This window comes from Piliocolobus tephrosceles, chromosome 2 (genome assembly GCF_002776525.5).
Source record: "Piliocolobus tephrosceles isolate RC106 chromosome 2, ASM277652v3, whole genome shotgun sequence".
In the NCBI taxonomy this organism is placed as follows: Eukaryota; Metazoa; Chordata; class Mammalia; order Primates; family Cercopithecidae; genus Piliocolobus; species Piliocolobus tephrosceles.
In genome coordinates, this window is record NC_045435.1 from 40,701,985 (window position 1) to 40,724,628 (window position 22,644).

At 45.6% G+C, this 22,644-nt stretch overlaps 1 protein-coding gene across 12 annotated transcripts in view; it reads left to right on the forward strand.

Moving 5' to 3' along the window:
• Positions 1-22,644, forward strand: part of KALRN (kalirin RhoGEF kinase) — a 645,945-nt gene that overhangs the window by 491,667 nt on the left and 131,634 nt on the right. For 2 of the 12 annotated variants that reach the window (XM_031935157.1, XM_031935158.1), the window contains exon 1: positions 17,218-17,482. The exons of 6 other annotated variants lie outside the window; for them this stretch is intronic. In XM_031935157.1, coding sequence (XP_031791017.1) covers positions 17,398-17,482 — 85 coding nt within the window. In that variant the 5' untranslated portion in view covers positions 17,218-17,397. Of the gene's footprint in view, positions 1-17,217; positions 17,483-22,644 lie in introns of those variants that run through there. 4 more of the 12 variants (XM_023215063.2, XM_023215059.2, XM_023215037.2 and 1 more) reach the window with 3 other exon arrangements.

Below are 22,644 nucleotides of genomic sequence, written 5' to 3' on the forward strand. Positions count from 1 at the left end.
GAAATTTCTCCCAAGAAGATATACCAGTGATGAATAAGTACATGAAAAGATATTCAACATCACTAATTATTGCTAGAAAAATAAGAAAACAATGACTTGCCACTGCAAAGGATGGCTACTGTTTAAAATGTACACACACAGAAAATAACAGGTGTTGATGAGGATGTGGAGAAATTGGAACCCTTGTACGCTGCTGGTGGGAATGCAAAATGGTACATCTGCCATGCAAAACAGTATGGGATTCCTCAAAAAAGTAAAAATAAGGTTATCATATCATATCATTCTAGCAATCCAACATCTGAGTATATATCCAAAAGAATTGAAAGCAACGACACAAACAGAAATTTGTACATATATACATAATAATGCTCATAGCAGCATTATTCACAATAGTCAAACGTGAAAGCAACCCCAGTGTCCAACAACAGGTCAAGGGAATATATACATACAATAGGGTACTATTCAGCCTTAGAAAGTTAGGAAATTCTAACACATGCCACAACATGAATGAACCTTGAGGACATTAGGATAAGTGAAATAAGCCAGACACAAAAGGATAAATACTATATTATTCCATTTAAATGAAATACCTTGAGTAGTCAACTTTTTAGATGTAGAAAGAATGATGCTTGCCAGGGGCTGGAGGGAATGGGGAATTAGTGCCTATTGGGTACAGAGTTTCAGTTTTGCAAGATGAAAAATGTTCTGGAGACAGATGGTGATGATGGTTGCATGACAATGTGAATGGACCTAATGCCACTGAACTGTACACTTAAAAATGGCGAGAATGGCTTTTTAAAAAGTATTGGTCCTGGGTACTTCTGCCCCAGGCTCCAAAAACCAATCTAGGTTCTTCTGTACCTGGCTGTACAGGACACCTGTGTTCCTTTTCCTGTGCACTTTCTTCCCTGGCTGGGGCTGCGGGTCTGGAGAAGCTGTAAGGAAATCCCTCTCCGCTTATGAAACCAAGCCCAAGGCTTCCCCCGTGAGCCTCAGAAGCAGATGCTCTAGAGGAGACGGGCAGTGGCCCATGGCACCCCTGGCTTGTTCGTGAGGAGTCCTCTCCCTGGGGGCCTCCTGACGATTTCTACTGTTACCACCTACCTGGCCTCAGGAACAGCTTCCCCATGCTGTGGAAGGTGGTAGAGAACCATGGAGAAAACTTGGGCTCTGCAGGCAATTACCACCAACAGCCTGAGAATGTTGGGCAAGTTTGATACTGTCCACTTGTGTTAAGTGTGTCACCAACTCACAAAAATACCTAACACTTATTGAGCTTTACCATGGGCCAGGTTCTGGGTTGCTTTAATGCTAATAACAATAATATTTTCCTCATCCCTCAGATAAAGACACTGAGTCTTAAAGAGGTTAGGTAACATGCTGAAAGTCACATAGCTGACAAGCAGTGGGCCTAAATTTGAACTCATGCCTGTCCATTTCCCAAGGTCTCCCTTTACCACTGTGTTCTACACCCTCCCAAGTCTGAAAGCCTTTGAGACAGGCACTTTAGTTTATTCTCCCATCTGACTTGGCTCCCTTTGTTAGCCAGTCTAGCTGAACCTAAAGAGCATCAACCCCATTATAGTTACAAATACCCACCTTTCCACTCTCCCTCTCACCTCTGGCCCCAAATGCCCCACTCTCTAGGAGAAGTGGCAGCAGTCAGGGACAGATTTTGTCCTGTGGGTGCTTTGCCAACTATTAAGATTCTGATATCCTCAGCTGGGGCAGAATGACTCCAAGGAGCACTCTGGACAGCAGGCTGAGTTCAGTCCTGCTCTGATAGCAGCCTGCCAACCCCTGGTGCTGGTCCAGCCTGTTCAACAGATTGTCTGCAGGATGGAAGTTCCCTGCACTTTCTGCCGCCAGGAGCCAAAATGCCAAAAAGTTCAGCCTCCTCTGCCTACCAGGAGAGTCCTCCAAAGGTCTCTCTCTACCTCTTACTTTTCAGTATAATTCTGCATTAGGAGCCCTACCCTCAGGTTTTTCATTTATTGCATAATCCCTAACATGGCTTCACTATGGGAGGCTAAAAAAATAATTGGAGGATGAATATTCCCTAAACATTTCCTTTCAGGTATGAAGTGACATGTTATAAATTGCAGTTTGCTGATTTACTTCATCCTACAATCCTCAATTGCAGGATGGTGCTTTGTTAACATAACGTATGGTGCTTTGTTAACATATACCTCAATTTTTTTCATGAGGCAAAATATGATCCTTCAATCCTCTTCATTTGTATAGGATTGTACCTGTAATTGACTAGATGTGAGGTAGTCCTTTGAGATTCAGAACTCACTTCCTCATAGAAGCAAAAGTATACATGGGAGTATGATCAGTGAGGGTGAGAACAGGTTTCCATACTAGCCCACAACATTTTCCTTTACATTAGCATAGCTGAATTACAGTATGTTTGCAATGAAAAGGTGTGGTATGGTGTTTTTAAAAATTCTAATACTGTTGGGTAAGAATAGCTGAAACCCCAAAATAATGCATTTGAATAAGAAATGTTGTAATTTATTTGAGTACTGATACTTTTTGAAGAAAAGTGTGTTTAAAGATAGATGGAGAGATTCTAAAAGGAGCTCCTTGACATTTTTCAGAATTATAAAAAGTTAAAGTTGAAACGTTCTCTTTTTATAACTGGATAAAACTGGTTCTTGATTAGATTTAATTTCACTCCAGAACATTGGCTTCTTTTGGCTCCTGGGATCTTAGAATTGAGAAACAGGTGGAAGGTGCTCTAGCTCACTCTCTTTCCTAATACAAGAAACCCCTTCCACAATGTCCTTGACAAGTGGTCGGCTATGCATTACTTGAGCACTTCTAGGGACTGGGAGCTTATTACTTCTAGAGAAAGCCTGTTGGATTTTAGTGTAATTCTAAGGGTTAAAATATTCCTCATATATAGCACTGAAATCCAAATACTTTCTACCCACGTCTCCTTCTATTCTCCCCCGTCCGAGCCCCCAGTGTAAATCCACCAGTGCTAATTCTTATTCTCCCTCTCCTTCTGATATGTATCTAGAAGTAATACAATTTGCAGATAAAATGTTAAACACTTCTTTCTTAAGCTATAAGAGCTAGCAATTTCTCCATAAATCCTTTTATTAAATGCTTAGAGCAGAACAAAATGTTTTTAATTAAATTAAATAATCCTGACTTGTTTAAAGTGATTGTTTGTGTTTATGGATTAATAGTCCTTTCCGACGTCCTTGGATTTCAGAACTTCAGAGTACATCCTTTCCCTTGAACTTTGGGCATCCCCTGGTTTCTCACTCACAGACACCTGATCTGTTGTCCTCTCTGGGCATAGAGCTTACAGGCAAGTGCCTTCCACTCTGAGACTCTCTACAGGCTGGCCTTTTTTCCTAGTTATTCCCTACAGTCATTCATGTTGCTATTTGTTCTAAAATAGCATTTTTATTACCTTTTATTCATGTCTTCTGAATTACCTCTAGGATCCTTTCCACTTCTAAAAATGTGGGTTTTTTTCTCTCCACATCAAGTAATTACCTTTGTTAATCTAAAGGGATTAACCAAAGTATCCTGTGTTTATTTTATTTTTTATTTTTTATTTTGGAGACAGGGTCTCACCTTGTTGCCCAGGCTGGAGTGCAGTGGCAAGTAGCTGGGACCACAGGCTCTTGCCACCATCCTTAGCTAATTTTTGTATTTTTTTTGTAGAGATGAGGTTTCACTACGTTGCTCAGGCTGGTTTTGAACTCCTGAGCTCCGGCAATCTGCCTGCCTTGGCCTTCCAAAGTGCTGAGATTACAGGTGTGAACCACTGTGCCCAGCCAAAGTATCCCATTTTTGATGCATATAAGCATAGCATAAATATCTTCATTTTGAGGTCCAATGTTTTAGTTTGGGGTACATGAAATCTCCCTTTTTGTAGTAAAAAATGGTTGAGACTGGGTGCAGTGGCTCACATCTTTAACCCCAGCACTTTGGGAGGCCAAGACAGGTGGATCACTTGAGCTCAGGAGTTCTAGACCACACTGGGCAACATGATGAAACCCCATCTCTACCAAAAATACAAAAACATTAGCTGGGCATGGTGGCACGCACCTGTGGTCCCAGCTGCTGGGGGTAGGGGTGGGGGAAGAGCTGCAGTGGGAAGGGAGGTAGAGGTTGCAGTGAGCCTAGATTGTGCCACTGCACTCCAGTCTGGGTGACAAAGCAAGACCCTATCTCAAAAAAAAAAAAAAAAAGAAAAGAAAAAGAAAAAAACAGGTTGAATGTCAGCAATTTCAATTCCAAATGGCCCAACCTAATGTATTCTAATCTACTGTTTTTTCCTTAAAAGGGTACTGGCAAATCTTTGAAAACAGAAGAGAATTTGGTTCTCAGGGAATCAGATGGGCTGGGAAGAGGACAGGGTATGGAATGAGAAGCCACTTACTTTGAGTAGAAAGTCACTTAATCTTCCTGGGTTTAGCTTCCACATTTATGCAAAAGGAAGCAGATAAAAATGCCTATGTAACAGAGTTGCTGGAAGACTCAAGGGTGGAAATGTTAAGTAAAAGTGATTTTTAAACTGTGAAGTTGGTTTTATTATTATGTGCATAGGCTGATTGTTTAGGATAAAACAAAAGTTTTCTGTGTCTTTACTTCAGTATGCGGTAGACTATAAAAAGATGGTCTGTCTGTAATTCTAACACTTTCAGAGGTTGAGGCAGGAGAACCACTTGAGCCCAGGAGTTCCAGACCAGCCTGGGCAACAGAGTGAGACCCTGTCTCTAGGAAAATTTTTTTAAAAGCCAGGCATGGTAGTGAGTGCCTGTAGCCCCAGCTACTTGGAGGGTTGAGGTAAGAGGATCACTTGAGCCCAGGAAGTCAAGCCTGCAGTGAGCTGTGATTGAGCCATTACACTCCAGCCTGGGCAACAGAGTGAGACCCTGTCTCCAAAAAAATGTCTTGGGGGGGAAGACCTGAGTCTGAATCCTGGCCACTGGCTAGATGATGACCTTGGATAAGACACTTAGAGTCTATGAAATAAGCCGATGTGATCACACACCTGTGGTCGTAGCTGCCTGGGATGGGAGAGAGGATGGCTTGAGTTCAATGCTGCAATGAGCTATGATTGCACAACTGTACTCCAGCCTAGGCAATGCAGCAAGACTCCATTTCTAAAAATTCTAATTTTAAAAAATCTGAGAAATTGATTAATAGCTCTTAAACTCCAACAAGGTAGACTTTCCAGCCCAGTTATGCCTCATCAAAGGTGGTCAAAATGTGAAGTTCCCTGCCTGCTCTTTGTCTAAGTTCTGATACCTCTATAGGGCTAAGTACAGGGTGTTTCCAGCCTGAATCATCCCCAGGATTGTGCAAGGGGTCAGGGTTCTCTTTCTAGTTTCCACTGGTTTTCTTTTTTCTTTTTTTTTTCCCAGACAGGGTCTCACTTTATCGCCCAGGCTGAAGTTCAGTGGCATGATCAGGGCTCACTGCAGCCTTGACCTCCCAGGTTCAAGTGATCCTTCTGCCTCAGCAACCCCCAAGTAGCTGGGACTACAAGTGCGAGCCACTGCACCTCCATAGGTTTTCAGAGGCCCCAGCATAACCTCCTGTCTGCACCGGCTCCCTTCCCTCAGTCTCTATTCCTAACCTACCCTGGGTCCTTTCCACAGTCTACCAACAGCAGGTCCATCTGGTTCTGTGATTTCCCAAGAAATAATGGCTTATTCCTCTCATAATTTTCTTTTGACTTTAACCCAGAGGATTGAGATAATATCTGATATATTTGAGCTAAAAATTCAAGTTTTTCTTTGGCTTATACCTCTGGCACCTCTCCATGGGCTATTCTCTGTCATTAATTCTGTGGTACTTGAAGGTAACATTTGGACCACATTGTGGAGATGGGCTGACCTGTGTGATGGGAGTTGTGCTGCCACTGTGAGTGTTGGGTGTACATGAGAGGAGTTTCGTGAAAACTGCCTCAGGCCTACTTTGTTCCGGTTGAGATGTCCTGCCTGTGGCCACATCCATCTAATACTATTTAGGACATGAAAGGGCTTAGAATCAAAGCCTCAAATAGGAACATGTCAGGCCAGGCCACATCCTTCTCTAAATACAACTCAGTGTCGTGCTGCCTCCAAGTAGAACTGAAGCAGGAAGACGCAGGTGTCCAGGGAAAGAGCTGGTCTCTCTAGGTCCCTCTGCAGAGATCCTGCATTTTTCCTTTGTGTAACCAGCCTGCTGTGACTTTGCTTATGTTAAATGCCAATTTCAACAGTATGTTTTCATGCCTGCTGGTGCCCACTGTAAATCTGTGACATCTACATGATGATGATGCCCCTTATCATCCAGAGGGGAAGTCAGGGGGAAGCTTGAATATGCTCTTTGGAGCCACATGAACCAGCTGATGGAGCTCAGAGCTAAAATGAGAGCCTCAGGATTTGATCCCAGAGAAGAAAGGCTGCCACTGACTGCTTTCTGAGAAGAAGCTGAAGATGATGGAGAGGAGGTTACCCTAGCAAACAGAATGTTCCCCCAGAGGAAAGATGGTGCAGTTTTCTTGCTTACAGCTAGCTAAGCTGAAAGCACTTTCCCCCTAGAAGAATACAGGGACCCAGGAATGACATGCACTGAATGTGACTCGGGGAAAAGAGAAGGAAAGGCAGTGGTCTGGACAATCTTGGGATGTGCCCATCCTGTCTGCTCAGGGAAGGGCAGAGATGGGAGGACCTCAAAGGCCTTGAGGAGCAGCCTTTGCAGGCCAAAGCTCTAGGAGCTCTCAGCAACAGGATTCTGATGCTGCTGGGCAGGACAGAGCGGTCAGACCCTCCTCTCACCGCCACACTGCCTTCCCTCTATCACTTGCTCCTTGAGAACAACTCCTCACCGAGGATCTATGTGGGGGTGAAACTGCAGCCTTAACCCAAACCCTGCGAACAAGCATGAGAAATCTTTCCTTTTACTACTAATTGCCATTCTGAACACCAGCCCTCTGCCCTACAGGCAGTTATTGAACAGTCTGCCCCCTTCTTTGCCCCTGTGGTAGGACTGGGTTGTCTTGTTTTCTCCCCATGTCCACTAACTCCAGCCAGAATCTTGATTCTGAGATTGTGCCCACTTGCTTTACTTTCCACATGGCCCTCTAGGCCGCAGGAAGTCTGGCTCCTGACCTTTGTACACAGGAGGGTGAATAGATAATTGCCATTGCTCGCCCCTAGCTGCAGGGAGGTGGCCCAGGCTGAAGGCCCTTCTCCGCTCAAAATGTTCCAGTGTCTCCTGTCTCACTTCGAGTAAAACGAAGTCCTTTCTGTGACTGCAAAGAGGCTCCACAAAACCTGTTCCGGAGCCTATTCTCTGACTTCATCTCCTATGTATTCATTTCCTGTTGCTGCTGTAACAAATTACCACGAACATGGTGGCTTCAAACAACAACACAAACTTATTATCGTACAGTTCTGTGGTTTGGAAATGCAACACGAGTCCCCATGGGGTAAAATCAGTTTCAGCAATCAGGGCCACAGTCCTTTTTGTAGGCTATTAGAGAAAAGCTATTTCTTGCCTCTTTGCCTCTTCCAGCTTCCAGAGGCCACCACACTTTCTCCATCTTCAAAGCTAGCAGTGTTGCATCTTTCTGATCCTCCTTCCATAGTATTTTCCCCTGGGCCACAGTGGGAAAGGTTCTCTACTTTTAAGAACACCCACGATTACACTGTCCTCACTAAATGATCCAGCATAATCCCCTACCTCAGGGTCCCTAATAGAATCACATTTGCAAAGTCTCTTTTGCCATATAAGGTAACATATTTATAGGTTCTGGAGATGAGGATGTGGACATCTTTGGGGGACGTTATTCTGACTACCAGTTACCTGACCAGCCTGCCTCACTGAGCCATTCACCAATCAAGCCACATATATGCTCACCTCAGGGCCTGACCTTTTATTCCGTCTGCTTGGAACAAGCCAGATACCCCAGATCCTCAGATACCTGGATGTCTTGCTGTCACACTTCCTTCTGCTTGAATGTCACCTGATTAGAGAGGTCTTCCCTAACTCCCATCCTCTCCCATCACACTGTATACTCCCTCCTCTGTTTTACTTTTCTTCATTGCATTTATCACTACCTGATATATTTGTTAATATTCCTCTGCAAATCCTCCCTACAAATACAGGGATTTTGTCTATTGTGTTCCTTGCCCTATCCCCAGCATCTAAAACAGTGGCTGCCATGTAAGAAGTTCTCAGTAAATATTTATAGAAAGGAGGGACAGATCATGCATCAAGGACCTCTGCAATGTTCTTATGTGAAGGACCAGGCTCAGCATGTGTAGAACGGTAGAGGAAACTGGCTTAAGCTTTAGCAGGAAGACCTGAGGATGGGAATGGGGAATCATGTTCTGATGCTAGGAGTCCTGACTGAGGAAGTCTTCTCTGGGGATGTATGGGTTAAGTACCTCTCATTTATTTGGACTGGTTGAAGGATGAGTAGGTCATTATCCACATTCCATTATTGGCAGATGTATATCCTTTCTATTATTGGAAATCCTCAATAAACTCACCTGAGTTACATCGAGACAAAATCCACTTTCCATTTGACTCATCAGAAACCTCTTCATTGTACCCCGTGAATCTACATGGAGCTGCTATTTGTGCCTATAGGACGGAAGGTGGCATTGGCAGAAGTAAAATGCCATCCCGCGTAGTGGACACTTAGCAATCATAAGTTTACCTTAATTGAAACTCAGAGTGATAGACTGGCACTCTATCTATGTGATAGACTGCCCTACTTTGGGAACACTTTGACCTACTTAGAGGTAAACGTTTTTGGAAGTGGATAAAACCTGGAGTGGTTTGTTTTTAGCAACTCCAGCTGCAGCCATCTTTCACTTTGATAAATAGCTCATCTGCCCCTGAGCTCAGGCCAGCTCAGGCGGCTGCTCAGTACAGATATCCAGGAACCTGTCCTTGTTGCCAGCAACTCTTCCTTTCTGTCCTCACAGAAGAGGAATGTTGGCCATTCTGGGGAGACATCTGTGTCCTCTGTGTAATCCCACAGTCTTCATCAGTATGTCCTGAACCACCCCCTACCTTCAACCTGGTTCAGACCAGAGAGTGATCAGTAGTACTGCCTGGAAAAAAAAAAAAAAAAAAAAAAAGAGGGTGGCTGCAGGCTGAGCTGGGGCCTCTCTTGAGGATAAGTGAGACAGCTAGAAAGAGGCAAACAGGTGTCAGGTGGGCAAGTGCAGACGAACACATTTAAAGGCCGGTAGGTAAAGATATATGAGCCAAGCTTAGTAATGGTTCAGTCATTAGAGTCCAGGAGCTGTCACCAAGTGGATGATGGTACCCATGGGGCCAGCAGTGGTGCAGTGGTTAGACCACACTAAACAGAGATAAGAAGAGATTACTATGCGTGATTCTGGCAAGCACACTTTTTCTGTACACATTACTGTTAAAATAACACATATTACCTGGGAATAGTTACCCACATAGATATTATACACTTGAAAAAAAAAAAAAAAACACATTTGGGCTGGACACAGTGGCTCATGCCTGTAGTCTCAGCACTTTGGGAGGCTAAGGTAGGATGATTGCTTGAGGCCAAGAGTTCAAGACCAGCCTAGGCAATGTAGTGAGACCCCCATCTCTATAAAACAAAAAAAATTAGGCAGGTGTGGTGGTGCATGCCTGTAGTCCCAGCTACTTGAGAGACTGAGGTGGGAGCCCATGATTTTGAGGATACAGTGAGCTATGATTATACCACTTCACTTCAGCCTGGAGGACAGAGCAAGACTCTGCCTCAAAAAAAAAAAAAAAATATTTGGAGTTTAAAATATTTGGAGTTCAAATTAAATATAGAAGCAATGTACACATTATACCTCCTCTAATTGAAGTGTTTCTGGTTACTGATGACTATTGTCTCAATTCCTCTTTTTCACATAAAGAAGAAACACCTACCTTATGTCCAGTACTGCTCTGTTTCCATTTCTTTTTTCTGCCACAGAAAATTAAACCAACTTCTGCTAGAATTCACCCTGTTCTTCTTTGTCTTTTCTCAGGGAACAGACCTTATTTAATTTACATTTTCCTTATAAACTCCCAAATATAGGTTAGCTTAGTGACTTGCAAACAGTAAATGTTCTAAGATCAATTATTTTTTGAATAAATGATTAGTACTTGGAAAGCATCTTAGACGTTTAGGCCACAGCCACAAATGGAGGCCAGGGCTTGGTAATTTGGGAACATTGATTAGCCATCCTGGTGTCAGCAGTCAGGCAGTTCATAGATCAGAAATCTACACACGGAAGATGAGAATTAAGGAACCTGCAGTTAGCAACCAGGGAGCATGGCAGGCAGTGGAAGAATGGGTCAAGGGACTGATCGTCAGAGTCTGAGAAAGTAAAACCGTTTGTGTCCAAGTGTTTCCTAAACTCTACAATACATGCAGGAACTCATCCACAGTGTGAGTGGCCTTGGGCCCCAAAGTCAGTGGTTCTCAGCCATGACTTCACATTGAAATCCTCTGCAGAGCTTTTTAAAACCCATAGATTGGCGGGGCGCGGTGATACTTGCCTGTAGTCCCAGGTACTCGGGAGGCTGAGGCAGGAGAATCACTTGAACCTGGAAGGCGGAGGTTGCAGTGAGCCAAGATGTGCCCCTGAACTCCAGCCTGGGTGACAGAGTGAGATTCCATCTAAAAAAAAAAACCTTATAGAATCCAAACCTGGGGGTGAGTGCTACAGGTGAGAATCACCCCTGTGGGGAAAGGAGGGCAAGGGAATGGTTGCAGTGGAGTTAAGGAGATCAAGGCCTGGCCTCTGCACTCACCAGGAACCATGTTCACGGCTCACTGAGCCTATGTTCCATAAAAGGTCTCAGTACTTGTCACAGTAAGAAGGATCTCACATGAATCTCTAGGCCTGAATTGGGGCGTGGTTGCTATTCCTTCTGTTTCTGTCCTGAGCGCTAAGAAATGTGGGGAAATGATTGTGATTTAGTAAAATTCTATTCCTGACCATCTGAAGAGAATAACCCTAAAGGAAAAAAAAGATGGACATGTGTCTGTTGGTGGAAGAGACAGGTGCCTGAGGTCTTGGTCCAGTGTTACTGAAGGCTGTGGTTAATGTGGAGGGAGAGGCAGTCACACTGGTGCCTGAGGTCAGGCCTGGCATTGTGGTACACCTGGCCCACTACATCTGCAGGCTGATACCAGGAATTCTTTGGGGTTCACTGTTGTTGGAAATGAGGGTGGGACATAAAGTGGTCACATAGACAGCTTTATTCATGTAAAATGGACTTAGGCTGCAGGTATCACCGAAGACAAAGTCTGCCAAAAATATAAATGAGACTCAGTCACCTAGTTGAAAAGTAAGACTACTTTAAAGATATTGCTTATAGCTTGGGAGTTTTTAGCCTGAACTTTGGGAGTGGGTGAGTAGGTATGTGAAAACCCTGAAATAATAGACATTCAACTGGCTTACACAAAACGGAATGTATAAGCAAGGGGCGGGCACAAGTAAAGTCTAGGAATAAAGCTTTAGGAAGAAGCCTCTCTAGCTATTCAAATGATACCATGAGAAACCTACCTCTCATTTCTCTCTCTCATCTTTTTCCTGTGTTGGCTTCATTCTCAGAGAGCTTCTTCCCACATTGGTATAGCAAAATACCCCCAGCTGCTTTAGGCTAACATTCCATCAACTTAGAAATCTTGTAGAAAGAGATTGCTGTTTACTCAGATGTTCTTGCTAAGATCTCAAGGTTTATGCTTATTGCATAAACTCGAGTCATGTGCTAAATCTGAACCAATCCCTGTGTCTGCCTGGCCACACCCAGGTCATGGGCTTATCTTTGGAGTAGAGGGTGGACAAGGGGAAGATGTCAGCCACACCCAGAAACGTGGCCTGAGAAGGGAGGAGGGCTGGTTCCTCAAAGACAAGTCAAGGTGCTGTTACAAAAAGAAGAAGGCACAGATGCCAAATAGGCCAGGAAAATGTCCGAATCTCGCGTAGGTCTCCATGTGTTTCTGTACCAACAACATCGGCCTCACCTGGGAACTTGTAGCAATGCAAATTCTCAGGCCCCACCCCAGACCTACTAAATCAGCAACTCTGGGAGTGGAGCCTAATAATCTGTGTTTTAGCACACCCTCCAGGTGATTCTGATGTATATTCGAGTTTGAGAACCACCATACTGCACCAGTGGTTTTCAAACTATGCTGCATATTACAAACACCTGGGGAACTTTTTTTTTCCCCCCTCTTTTTTGAGACAGAGTCTCGCTCTGTCACCCAGGCTGGAGTGCAGTGGCCAGATCTCGACTCACTACAAGCTCCGCCTCCCGGGTTCACGCCATTCTCCCGCCTCAGCCTCCCGAGTATCTGGGACTACAGGTGCCCGCCACCACGCCCGGCTAGTTTTTTGTATTTTTTAGTAGAGAGGGGGTTTCACTGTGTTAGCCAGGATGGTCTCGATCTCCTGACCTCGTGATCCACCCGTCTCGGCCTCCCAAAGTGCTGGGATTACAGGCTTGAGCCACCGTGCCCGGCCACCTGGGGAACTTTTAAAATACTTGTGCCCAGTTGCGCGCAAAGTCAATTGATCTAAATCTCAGGGGGTGTGTGGGGGTGGGGGAGGGGAGACTCAGGCAGCAATGGTCTCAAACTTGGTTCCACCCCAGAGCCTAAAAAAATACCAATGCCTCATATTTTTAAATGCTTCCCTTCTGATTCTTATCAGCCCCAATGTTTTAAAACTATATCCTCCACCATCCCTTCTAAATTGTTTTGAGAATATTAACTTAAAACAGCTGGATAAAGGCTAGAAGATCTAGGCCTCTATTAAACCCCTCAACTAATAAACTTAGTCACATATCCGATGTGGATTCACTTTTCTCTCACATTTGTGATGAGTCTGTCCTGGTAGCTAGCTTCAGAAGGACTGATATTGTTTTTGTTCACCAACGTAGACCCAGTACCTAGAACAGAGCCTGACACAGAGTAGGCACTCAGTAAGTATTTGATGAATTAACGAGTAGGTCCACAAACAGTGTCCCCATGTTGTTCGAGATTTCCTTGATGGCCAGGTATGGTGGCTCACACCTGTAATCCCAGCACTTTGGGAGGCCAGGGTTGGGGGGGGGCGGGGGCAGATCGCTTGAACCCGGGAGTTCAAGACCAGCCCAGGGAACATGGCAAAACCCTGTCTCTATTAAAAAAAAGAAAGAAAGAAAGAAAAGAAAGAAAGGGAAGAAAAGGATTTTCTTATTAGGTTGTAGACGTTGGCTAGTCTCATTCTGGAAGGCAAGTGAGGATGGCAATGGGACTCTTGGGTTATTGGTTATTGCTGTCTAACCCCAGAATGAATCTCCAGGATGGCCAAAAATGTATTGACCTTGCCAACTTAAGATAGGAGGAGGTTCCTAATGGTTTTATGCCTTTAAATTGAAAGTAGGATGAATTCCTGGGTTATAAGAATTAGTAGAGGCTGGGTACGGTGACTCACATCTGTAATCCCCAAAATTAGATGTGCGTGGTGGCGCACATCTGTATTCCCAGCTACTCCAGAGGCTGAGGCAGAATTGCTTGAACCCGGGAGGCAGAGGTTGCAGTGAGCCGAGATCGTGCCACTGCACTCTAGCCTGGGTGACAGAGTGAGACTCTGCTCAAAAAACAAACAAACAAAAAAAAGTATTAGTGGAAACATGCCCAATGGATCCATTTTGCCTATAGTGGACTACTTTAGGGTCTACTGGTATTTGATTTCTAAAGTAAGAGTTGGGTCTTCCTCAAACATGTAACTCAAGCCAGTTTCTGCAAGATGATATGTCATTAGTCTCTTGCAAAGAATTGTGACAAAAAAGTGATCCAGTGTTATCTGAACACAAAAACCAAGAGGGAATATTTCAGTAAAAATCAAACTGGTTATTCCCTATGAAATTTTGAAGCATCTTTGAATTCCCATCATAGTGCCCCCAAAGTGTAAAAAGAAATGGATTGGGTGGGTAAACCAACCACTGAGCCTTAGACCATAGCATCCATACTATGGATCACAAGCAAATAAAGTTAATTTTTACAGACATTTTTTGGTCTGGGCTTGCAAGAAAAACAAAATATGTACTGTCTTTGGTGACGTGGAAGAGAGAACTAAATAATAGTGCCGGTTGCTGTGGGTCGGAACTGGAACCCAGGATAACTATGTGAGGATTAAGGATCCTGCAGTAATTCAGCCTGGCAAAATGAGACTGACCAATTATCAGGATGGTCAGTGAATCAGGAATCTTGGGTGCAGACAACATGAGCAATTTTTTTTTTTTTTTTTTTGAGACAGAGTCACTCTGTTGCCCAGGCTGGAGTGCAGTGGTATGATCTCGGCTCACTGCAACCTCTGCCTTCCGGGTTCAAGCAATTCTCCTACCTCAGCCCCCCATGTAACTGGGATTATAGACATGCACCACTATGCCCAGTTAATTTTCGTATTTTTAATAGAGATGGGGTTTCACCATGTTGGCCAGGCTAGTCTTGAACTCCTGACCTCAGGCACTCCTCCCACCTTGGCCTCCCAAAGTGCTGGGATTACAAGCGTGAGCCACTGTGCCCAGCCAACATGAGCAATTTGAACTGTCATTTCTCTGTTTTTGTATATGTTAGAAAGAGCACCAGAGATTCATTTCCTGCTTGACAGTGACATTCTTATGTAAACCTTGCGAAGAGAAACCATCAGGGAGATGGCAGTAGTAGAAATAGAGGGTAGATTTTTGACTTTATGTTCTACTGTTCCAAAGGGGCGAAGCTTTTTAGAGTTTCTCTTTAGAATTAAACCATTAAAGCCTCATCGTAGTTTATTAATTCAGTTTCTTCAAAGGTAAAACAGGAAACTACTTTACAAGGTTTTTTAAATGAGGATAAATGAGATAATATATGGAGAAGATGGAGGAAACTGCTTAGCATATAAATGCTCAATAAATGTAAGCTATTGTTACTCATTAGGTCATGCTTTGATCATTTACTGGTATCCCAACTATGTGGCAGATGCCTTGGCACATATTTTTTTTGGGGGGGGGGCGGTAAGCTGGGGGAGATGGGGTCTCACTCTGTTGCCCAGGCTGGAGTGCCGCAGCACAATCGTGAATCACTGCGGGCTTGACATCCCCAGGCTCAAGTGATCCTTCCACCTCAGCCTCCCAAGTAACTGGGACCACAGGCATGGTCCACCAAGACCCGCTCATTTATGTATTTATTCATTTATTTTTATTATTTGTAGAGACAGGGCCTCCCTGCATTGTTCAGGCTGGTCTCGAACTCCTGGGCTCAAGTGATCTGCCTTGGCCTCTCAAAGTGCTGGGATGACAGGCATGAGCAACCATGCCTGGCTGTCACATAGATAAATAAAGCACAAATCTCAGCATGATTCCAACTGGGAAAGGAAGCCCTAAATCCTGGTAACTTCTAAAAGCGTTGTCCCATGAGTGTGTTTCTTCCAGGAAGGCATTGGTTACCTGGGTGATCAAGCTTCTGTTTTTCATTCCTCCCACAAACTTCCCTTTTTCCTGATGAATAGGCCCTCTTTATGAGTGTTGTGTGTTTGTAGCAGGCCCTTTGCCCTAAAGCTGGACACAAAGGAATGGGAGAGACATCCTGTGAGTAATACAGTGGTTCGTGGAAAGGCCCCACTGGTGTGGCCCAAGTGGGCTTCAAGGGGGTTGTGGAAAGCAAGCTTGACCTTGAAACATGAAAAAGCTTCTTTTTTTTTTTTTTTTTTTTGAGACGGAGTCTCACTCTGTCGCCTGGGCTGGAGTGCGGTGGCCGGATCTCACCTCACTGCAAGCTCTGCTTCCCGGGTTCACACCATTCTCCTGCCTCAGCCTCCCGAGTAGCTGGGACTACAGGCGCCCGCCACCTCACCTGGCTAGTTTTTTGTATTTTTTAGTAGAGACGGGGTTTCACAGTGTTAGCCAGGATGATCTTGATCTCCTGACCTCGTGATCCACCCGTCTCGGCCTCCCAAAGTGCTGGGATTACAGGCTTGAGCCACCGCGCCCGGCCGAAACATGAAAAAGCTTTAAAAGACGGGGATAGGGATATAAGTAAAGGAATGACAGGTCTACTGGGCATATTGGGCAGGCGGGATGGTGAATGGCAGTCTTGCACCATAAGTAAGATATCTGAAGTTTTTCTGTAGGTATTCATTCACCTGGAAATATTAAACTTCACCTCTGTAACAGGATGTTAGCCACACCCAGAAACATGGCCTGACAAGGGAGGAGGACTGGTTCCTCAAAGACAAGTCAAGGTGCTGTTACAAAAAGAAAGGGAGATAGATGCCAAATAGGCAAGGAAAAAGTCTGAATCTCAAGTAGGTCTCAGTGTGGTCCTGTACCAACAACATCAGCATCACCTGGGAACTTGTAGCAATGCAAATTCTCGGGCCCCACCTCCTACCTACTAAATCAGCAACTCTGGGAGATATCCATAGATACTTTTAAATTCTACCATCGGCTGCATGTGGTGGCTCACATCTTTAATCCTAATGCTTTGGGAGGCTAAGGCAGGAGGATCACTTGAGCCCAGGAGTTCAAGACTAGCTGGGGCAACATAGCAAGACCCTATCTCTATTAAAAAAAAAAACTTTTAAAAAGAAAATCTACAACCGTGGAAAATAGGAATTCTTTTACATTTTTTTTTTAATGGGGAAACTGAAGATAAAAGGTGAAGTGACTTGCCTAAGGTCAAACAGCTAGCAGGCGGCAAAACTGAGCTTTGAAGGTTGGTTGTATGATTCCAAACCCAGTGTTTTCACATCATTACAGTTGGAGAGCCAATCAAGATGAGGCACTGTTATCATTGTTAGTAATCAGCATTACATGGAAGGAAAGAAAGGGTTGGGAACGGTGTTTTCAACACAGAGGAGGCTGTGGGGAGGGAACGAGTGAGGCTGCGAGGAAGAAAAGGGCATCCTTGAGTCTTGGACCTTCTAAGTCTACCCCTCTCTCACCTTTGGCCCCATCTAGTTATCTTTTTTAAGCCAACGCCCATTGTGGTGGCCTTTGAGGGGAGGAAGTTGCACATAAGGAGTACCTACCTGTTTGGTGCCAAGGGGTCAAACTCCACCCATTTGCCCCGTGCCCACAGCGCTGGTGCCACTGACAGCGTTGCATAAGGCTCTGGCCGCTGCTGGCCAGGTCTCCTGCGCACAGCTGGACCTTGGAACTCCGCCCCTTAGGCCCTCCCTCCCCGCCCGGCCCCTCCCCGCTTCCCAAGGTGGCAGTGGCTCCCAGTAAGTCAGAGCTGCGGCCGGCGGCGGTGCGGGGAGAGCACAGCGGGGAGGGCAGGAGCGAGGGCGGGAGCCGGCTTTCGGGCGGCGGCGCTGAAGTTTCCTTCCCGCCGCGCTCTCACCCCGGGCTGGCGCCCGGTGCCATGCGGGAGCGCTGGGGCGGCGGGGCAACATGAAGGGCGGCGACAGGGCTTACACCCGAGGTCCCTCTTTGGGGTGGCTCTTTGCTAAGTGCTGCTGTTGCTTCTCGTGCAGAGGTGAGTGGCTGTCGGTGGCCTTGGTGCCTTCTCTTAGCCAGACTGGTCGCGCTGAGCCCGAGGGAGGGTGATTGGGAGGGAAGGGTTGGGGAGGCCTCTGGGGTAGGGGGATGGGGGTGGCGATCAGGAGGGCGGCGAAGGGAGAGTTTGCTGCGATCCGTTTCACAGTTTCCCAGACACAACGCGCGCGCGCGCTGGCTGGCGGTGTGGTTCTGACTTGGATGCGGAGCTGTTGTTTGGGAACTCAGTCACTTAGCAGCGACTTTGGATGTCAGGGCGCCAGCCTGCTGGGGAGTGGGATGCGGACGCGGGGGTAGGAAGGGAACGCAGAGCCGCGTGTGTCCCTATGGTGGCGGAGAAGTACCTCACTTATTTACACATGGATCTCAGCTGCGGGCTTAACGCGTGACTCCTGGCTACAGGAATGTGTTTGACACCTGTGTCTACACCAGGAACTATTTTTGCCAAGTGACAATTTTCTCATAGGACTGGAGCACATTTTTTCTGCCTGGGTTTTCACAGGCCAGCGTGGATTTGCAGCTCTGGGCCGGAGCTTGGCTCATTAATTAACAGCTCTCTCTGTGCCCAATTAGGACTGTATTTAATTATTCTGCTAATCTTAATGTTGTGGAAGAGACTTGGAGGAAGCACCCAATTTCCCCCAAAGCAGCTGGCGAACAGGAGGGCGAGAAGGATCACAGGGGGAGGGTTCTCAATGATGTGGCTTCTCCTAAAAAAGAAATCAGAACCTTCCCAAATAGGATAAGCAGATGCTCCTAAGGCTGTTCATGTCACTTTAACGCATCCTAGGAGAGTAGGGGAAGACTGTTTTTGTGTGGGTAGAAATGAGAATGTAACCCCTACTTGACATTTGCCCTTTTAAAAAGTTTCACCTTTTGGGCCTCTGGCCTCCACCCCCCCTTACAATACCCCACCCAGTCTCTCATCCCATCCGCTATGCAAAATCCTAATGGAACTTTCTGGCTGAGTTACTAGTGAATAAACTTCATGCAAGCCACCTTTCACCATCTTCTCTGCCACAAACACACAACATAGCTCTGAGAAATTTTCTATCCTGAGCAGATTTAAGGTTACCAAAATTAATTAAATCTGAATGACTTCCTGCAAGTCATTAAGGTCATAATCTTAGCATTAGATGGTCTCAATCTCTGCATTTAATTAGGACAGCCTGGAACTGTGTGCTTTTGAGCTCTAAAAACTAGAATTCAGATGAAGAAGGAATGTGAGGGGCCAGGGACCCTCTAAGTCTGATTCAGAAACATTCAAAACCAAGGCTGGGAATTGAGGGAAAGGGGGAATAAAGCACGGAGGAAGCAGGAAATGGCCAAGGGGAATCTGAGTGGGTGGGTTGGCTCCAAGGCTGCCCTGCTTTCCCCGCAAAGGGCTTCTCTGCAGGATTTCTTGGGAGTCCGTTTCCTGTCAGACAGAATGTGGGGGCTGGGGTGGTGCTTATCTGAAGCCCCCACAGCTGCCTCCTTGAGTCCAGATATGTGACAGTCCTGGCTGCACTGCAGGGTAACTCTCTGGGGGTCTTGCTGGCCTTTGCTTTGTTGAGGAATTGCCTGACTTTCCCTCTTGCTACGATGCAGGGGAGGGGCTGGGGAGCTGGCTCCGAGGCCTGCTGCTTGCCTCCTGCCTGGAGCCTGTGAAGACAGTGGCTGCTGGCTCTGTGGCTAGGAGAGGAGGCGGGCGAGTGGCTATCGTGGGAGCCGGAGCTGAAAAGGCCAGCGACCCTCAGATGAAGACTGAGGGAGTCAGAGGTCCAAGCAATGAGACCAGTTTAAAAGGAAAAAGAAGGGTGGCAAGGTGGGTGCCCGGGGCCTTCTCCTGCTTTACTCCTCAATCCCCTAGATTGTGAAGATGAAAAACGGGCTCATCAGAGGACGATGGTGGGAGAGGTGAGTTAGCCACTCTCCAAAGAAAACTCCAGCCTGTGGCTGGGCTGGGGGTCGTGTCTGAGGTGTTGGGCATGCCTGGGGCTCCTCAGGCTCACTCTAACCAAGAACAGTCTCCACTCAGCCTGTAGGCATCAAATTGAAAGCAGATTGAAAAGATAAGGTCTGTATTGAGCCTGAGTGCATGGCCCAGAGCCCGTAGACTCTTTGGGAAGAGGCTTGCCCAATTGCAACACCCAGAAGAGCCGAGGGGAGAGTCTTGAGGCTGTCCCTCAAGTGGAGGGTGTGCACTGCAAGGGACTGACTGCCTCCCTTTTCAGTTGAACCAGTTCCTCTGGTCTTAGGGAAAATACAATGGAAAGGCAGCCTCCCCACTCCACCTTTTAGATAAAGGCCGCGGATTGTTTGGTCTCTATGCCTTCTCTCTCAGGGAGAACTTGGCTGTCTCCTGCGGCTTGAGTAGCTTTACTCTGAAGCAATGACTCAGAGCCCACTGCTGTGGTTCCCAAAGCAAGGGGCCTTGACCATCTGGCTTCTAGTAATGCAGGATTTAAAGAATACCTCCTTCTAAAGTCTGAGGAGAAGGACAAAAGTAAAAGAACCAAGAGGAAGTGGAATGTTTTGGCTATTTTTGACTTGAAGCTAAGTGAGCTACACTGGAATTTCTCTGGTGAATCCTGAGTGGTTGTAATTGTCATCACTAGGATCAGAGTCAAGGATTTAGATAAAGTACCTGTGTAGTCTTTAAATATCACATTTGAGGAAAATATGGATGAATTTCACTGAACTTATCTTTTGATTTGGAAGAGTATGGAAAGCTACTGTCTTGTGTTTTTCCCTCCACCCCCACACTCCACTTTTTTTTTTTTTGAAACAGGGTCTCACTCTGTTGCCCAGGCTGGAGTGCAGTGGTGTGATCATGGTTCACTGCAACCTGGATCTCCTGGGCTCCCACCTCAGCCTCCCAAGCGGCTGTTACTATAGGTGCATGCCACTACCCCAGGCTAAAATTTTTATTTTTTTAGAGACAAGGTCTCACTATTGTTGCCCAGGCTGGTCTCAAACCTCTGGGCTCAAGTGATCCTACTGCCTCAGCCTCCCAAAATACTGGGATTACAGGCGTGAACCACTGCACTTAGCCTTTTTGGTTCTATTGAGTATGAGTATAGAAAGCAGGTTTCATGAAAGATGATTTTTCTTCCCTACCTTGAAACTGGTGTTGAAAGGCAGGAAAACTGAAAACCAAGGATAGAAAGGAAATAGATATCAGGTGAGAAAGAAGAAAGAAGGCAAATGCATTTATAACTGCCTTTTTGAAGGTGAAAAACAACCAAAAGTGAGATAATTGCATGCATGTGTCTAAGGGGTGATAAATCATTGATGTCACACTGTGTGGGGAGTTCGTTTTGGGATAGCTTTGACTAGCTAGACTGTCCTTCAAGCCCAAAAAAGTGGGTCGGTTCAGAAGAGATTTCAAATCACCTGGGAATTGCTAAGCTATGTATTGCACTGAAATTTGTGATCAAGGAGCCCAGAGATTTTTCTGACCTTTCTAGGTAGAAGCCAGTTTTAGAGACTTAATTTTGTTTTTGAGATGGAGTCTCGCTCTGTCACCCAGGCTGGAATGCAGTGGGGCAATCTTGGCTTACTGCAACCTCCACCTCCCAGGTTTAAGCAATTCTCATGTGTCAGCCTCCTGAATAGCTGGGACTAGAAGTGTGCACCACCACGCCCGGCTAATTTTTTGTATTTTCAGTAGAGACGGTGTTTCACCATGTTGTCTAGGCTGGTCTTGAACCCTTGACCTCAAGTGATCCACTCCCCTTGGCCTCCCAAAGTGCTGGGATTACAGGCGTGAGCCACCATGCCCAACCAAGACACTGAAGTTTCTAGTCAACTTTCATTAACTTTAGGTATGTGGACACAAGTCCCCTTTTGAAAGCTTTTCCTGTTTCCCATTCTCCTCTGCTGATCCACAGTGTGCATGGGGTTTATTTATACTTGTTTATTGCTGTATCAGTGTCCTTGCATCCCAAGTCCACTTGCCATTGTGTCTTCACATTTAGAGTGAGATAGTCCAGCCGTCTGAACATCTCAGAGGTAAAGAGAGGAAGGAGGTAGGACTTACCCAAGCTGAATCACTTCACTGGGGAGGTGCAGGGATCGGTTTCTATGATTCTTTCTTTATGTGGATAGTCCTTCCTCCTTGACTCTGATGTCATGGGCTATGTGTAAGTGTTATGGGGATTCACAGGTCATCCAAAGGCATTTTTATCTATAACTTTCTCTTATCCTACTTTGTTCCAGAAGCCTCAACCAGAAACCTTATGACTTAATGTAATTGTCTCTTCCTTGGCCCTTAAATTAATATAGCCTATTTTATAAATGGAGTTTAATATGTGAAACCATGACACCAAGTTCCTTTAGAAAGGTGTTGGTAACCGCAAAAAGGAACCATTATGACATTCACTGTTGTTGACTTTAATTCGCCATCCACTGCAATCCCAGCACTTTGGGAGGCCAAGGCAGGAGGATTACGTGAGCCCAGGAGATCAACACCAGCCTGAGCAACATAGGGAGACCCCATCTCTACAAAAAATTAAAATATTAGCCGGGTGTAATGACATGTGCCTGTAGTCCCAGCTACAGGTTGAGGTGGGAGGATCCGTTGAGCCCAGGAATTCAAGTTTGCAGTGAACTATGATGGCACCACTGCACTCAGCCTGGGTGACAGAGTGAGACCCTGTCTCCAAAAAAGAAACAAAAATAAAAATTCACCATCCAGGGGATAAAATCCTTGGGGCCTTGATGTGTATCCTTTTATTTCAACTTCTAGGAAGTGCCTTTACCGTGATGAAAACTGAATTGATTATTTAGCATGTACAGTTGTCCCTCAGTAGCCACAGGGAATTGGTTCCAGGAACCCCTGTGGGTACCAAACTCTGAGGATGCTCAAGTCCCATAGTTGGCCTTGTTGAACCTTCAGATACAAAAAGTCAAAGATCCCTGTGCCCTTGGGTTTCGCATCCCACAAATACAGTGTTTTTTTATCAGTTTGGTGAATCTGAGGATGTAGAACCTGTGGATACAGAGGGCCTACTGTATGCTTTTGCGATATGTCTCTTGGTTTTCTTTGCCTCCCAGGAATATACTCTCTTTCTTTCTCCTTTCTTTCTTTCTTTCTTTCTTTCTTTCTTTCTTTCTTTCTTTCTTTCTTTCTTTCTTTCTTTCTTTCTTTCTTTCTTT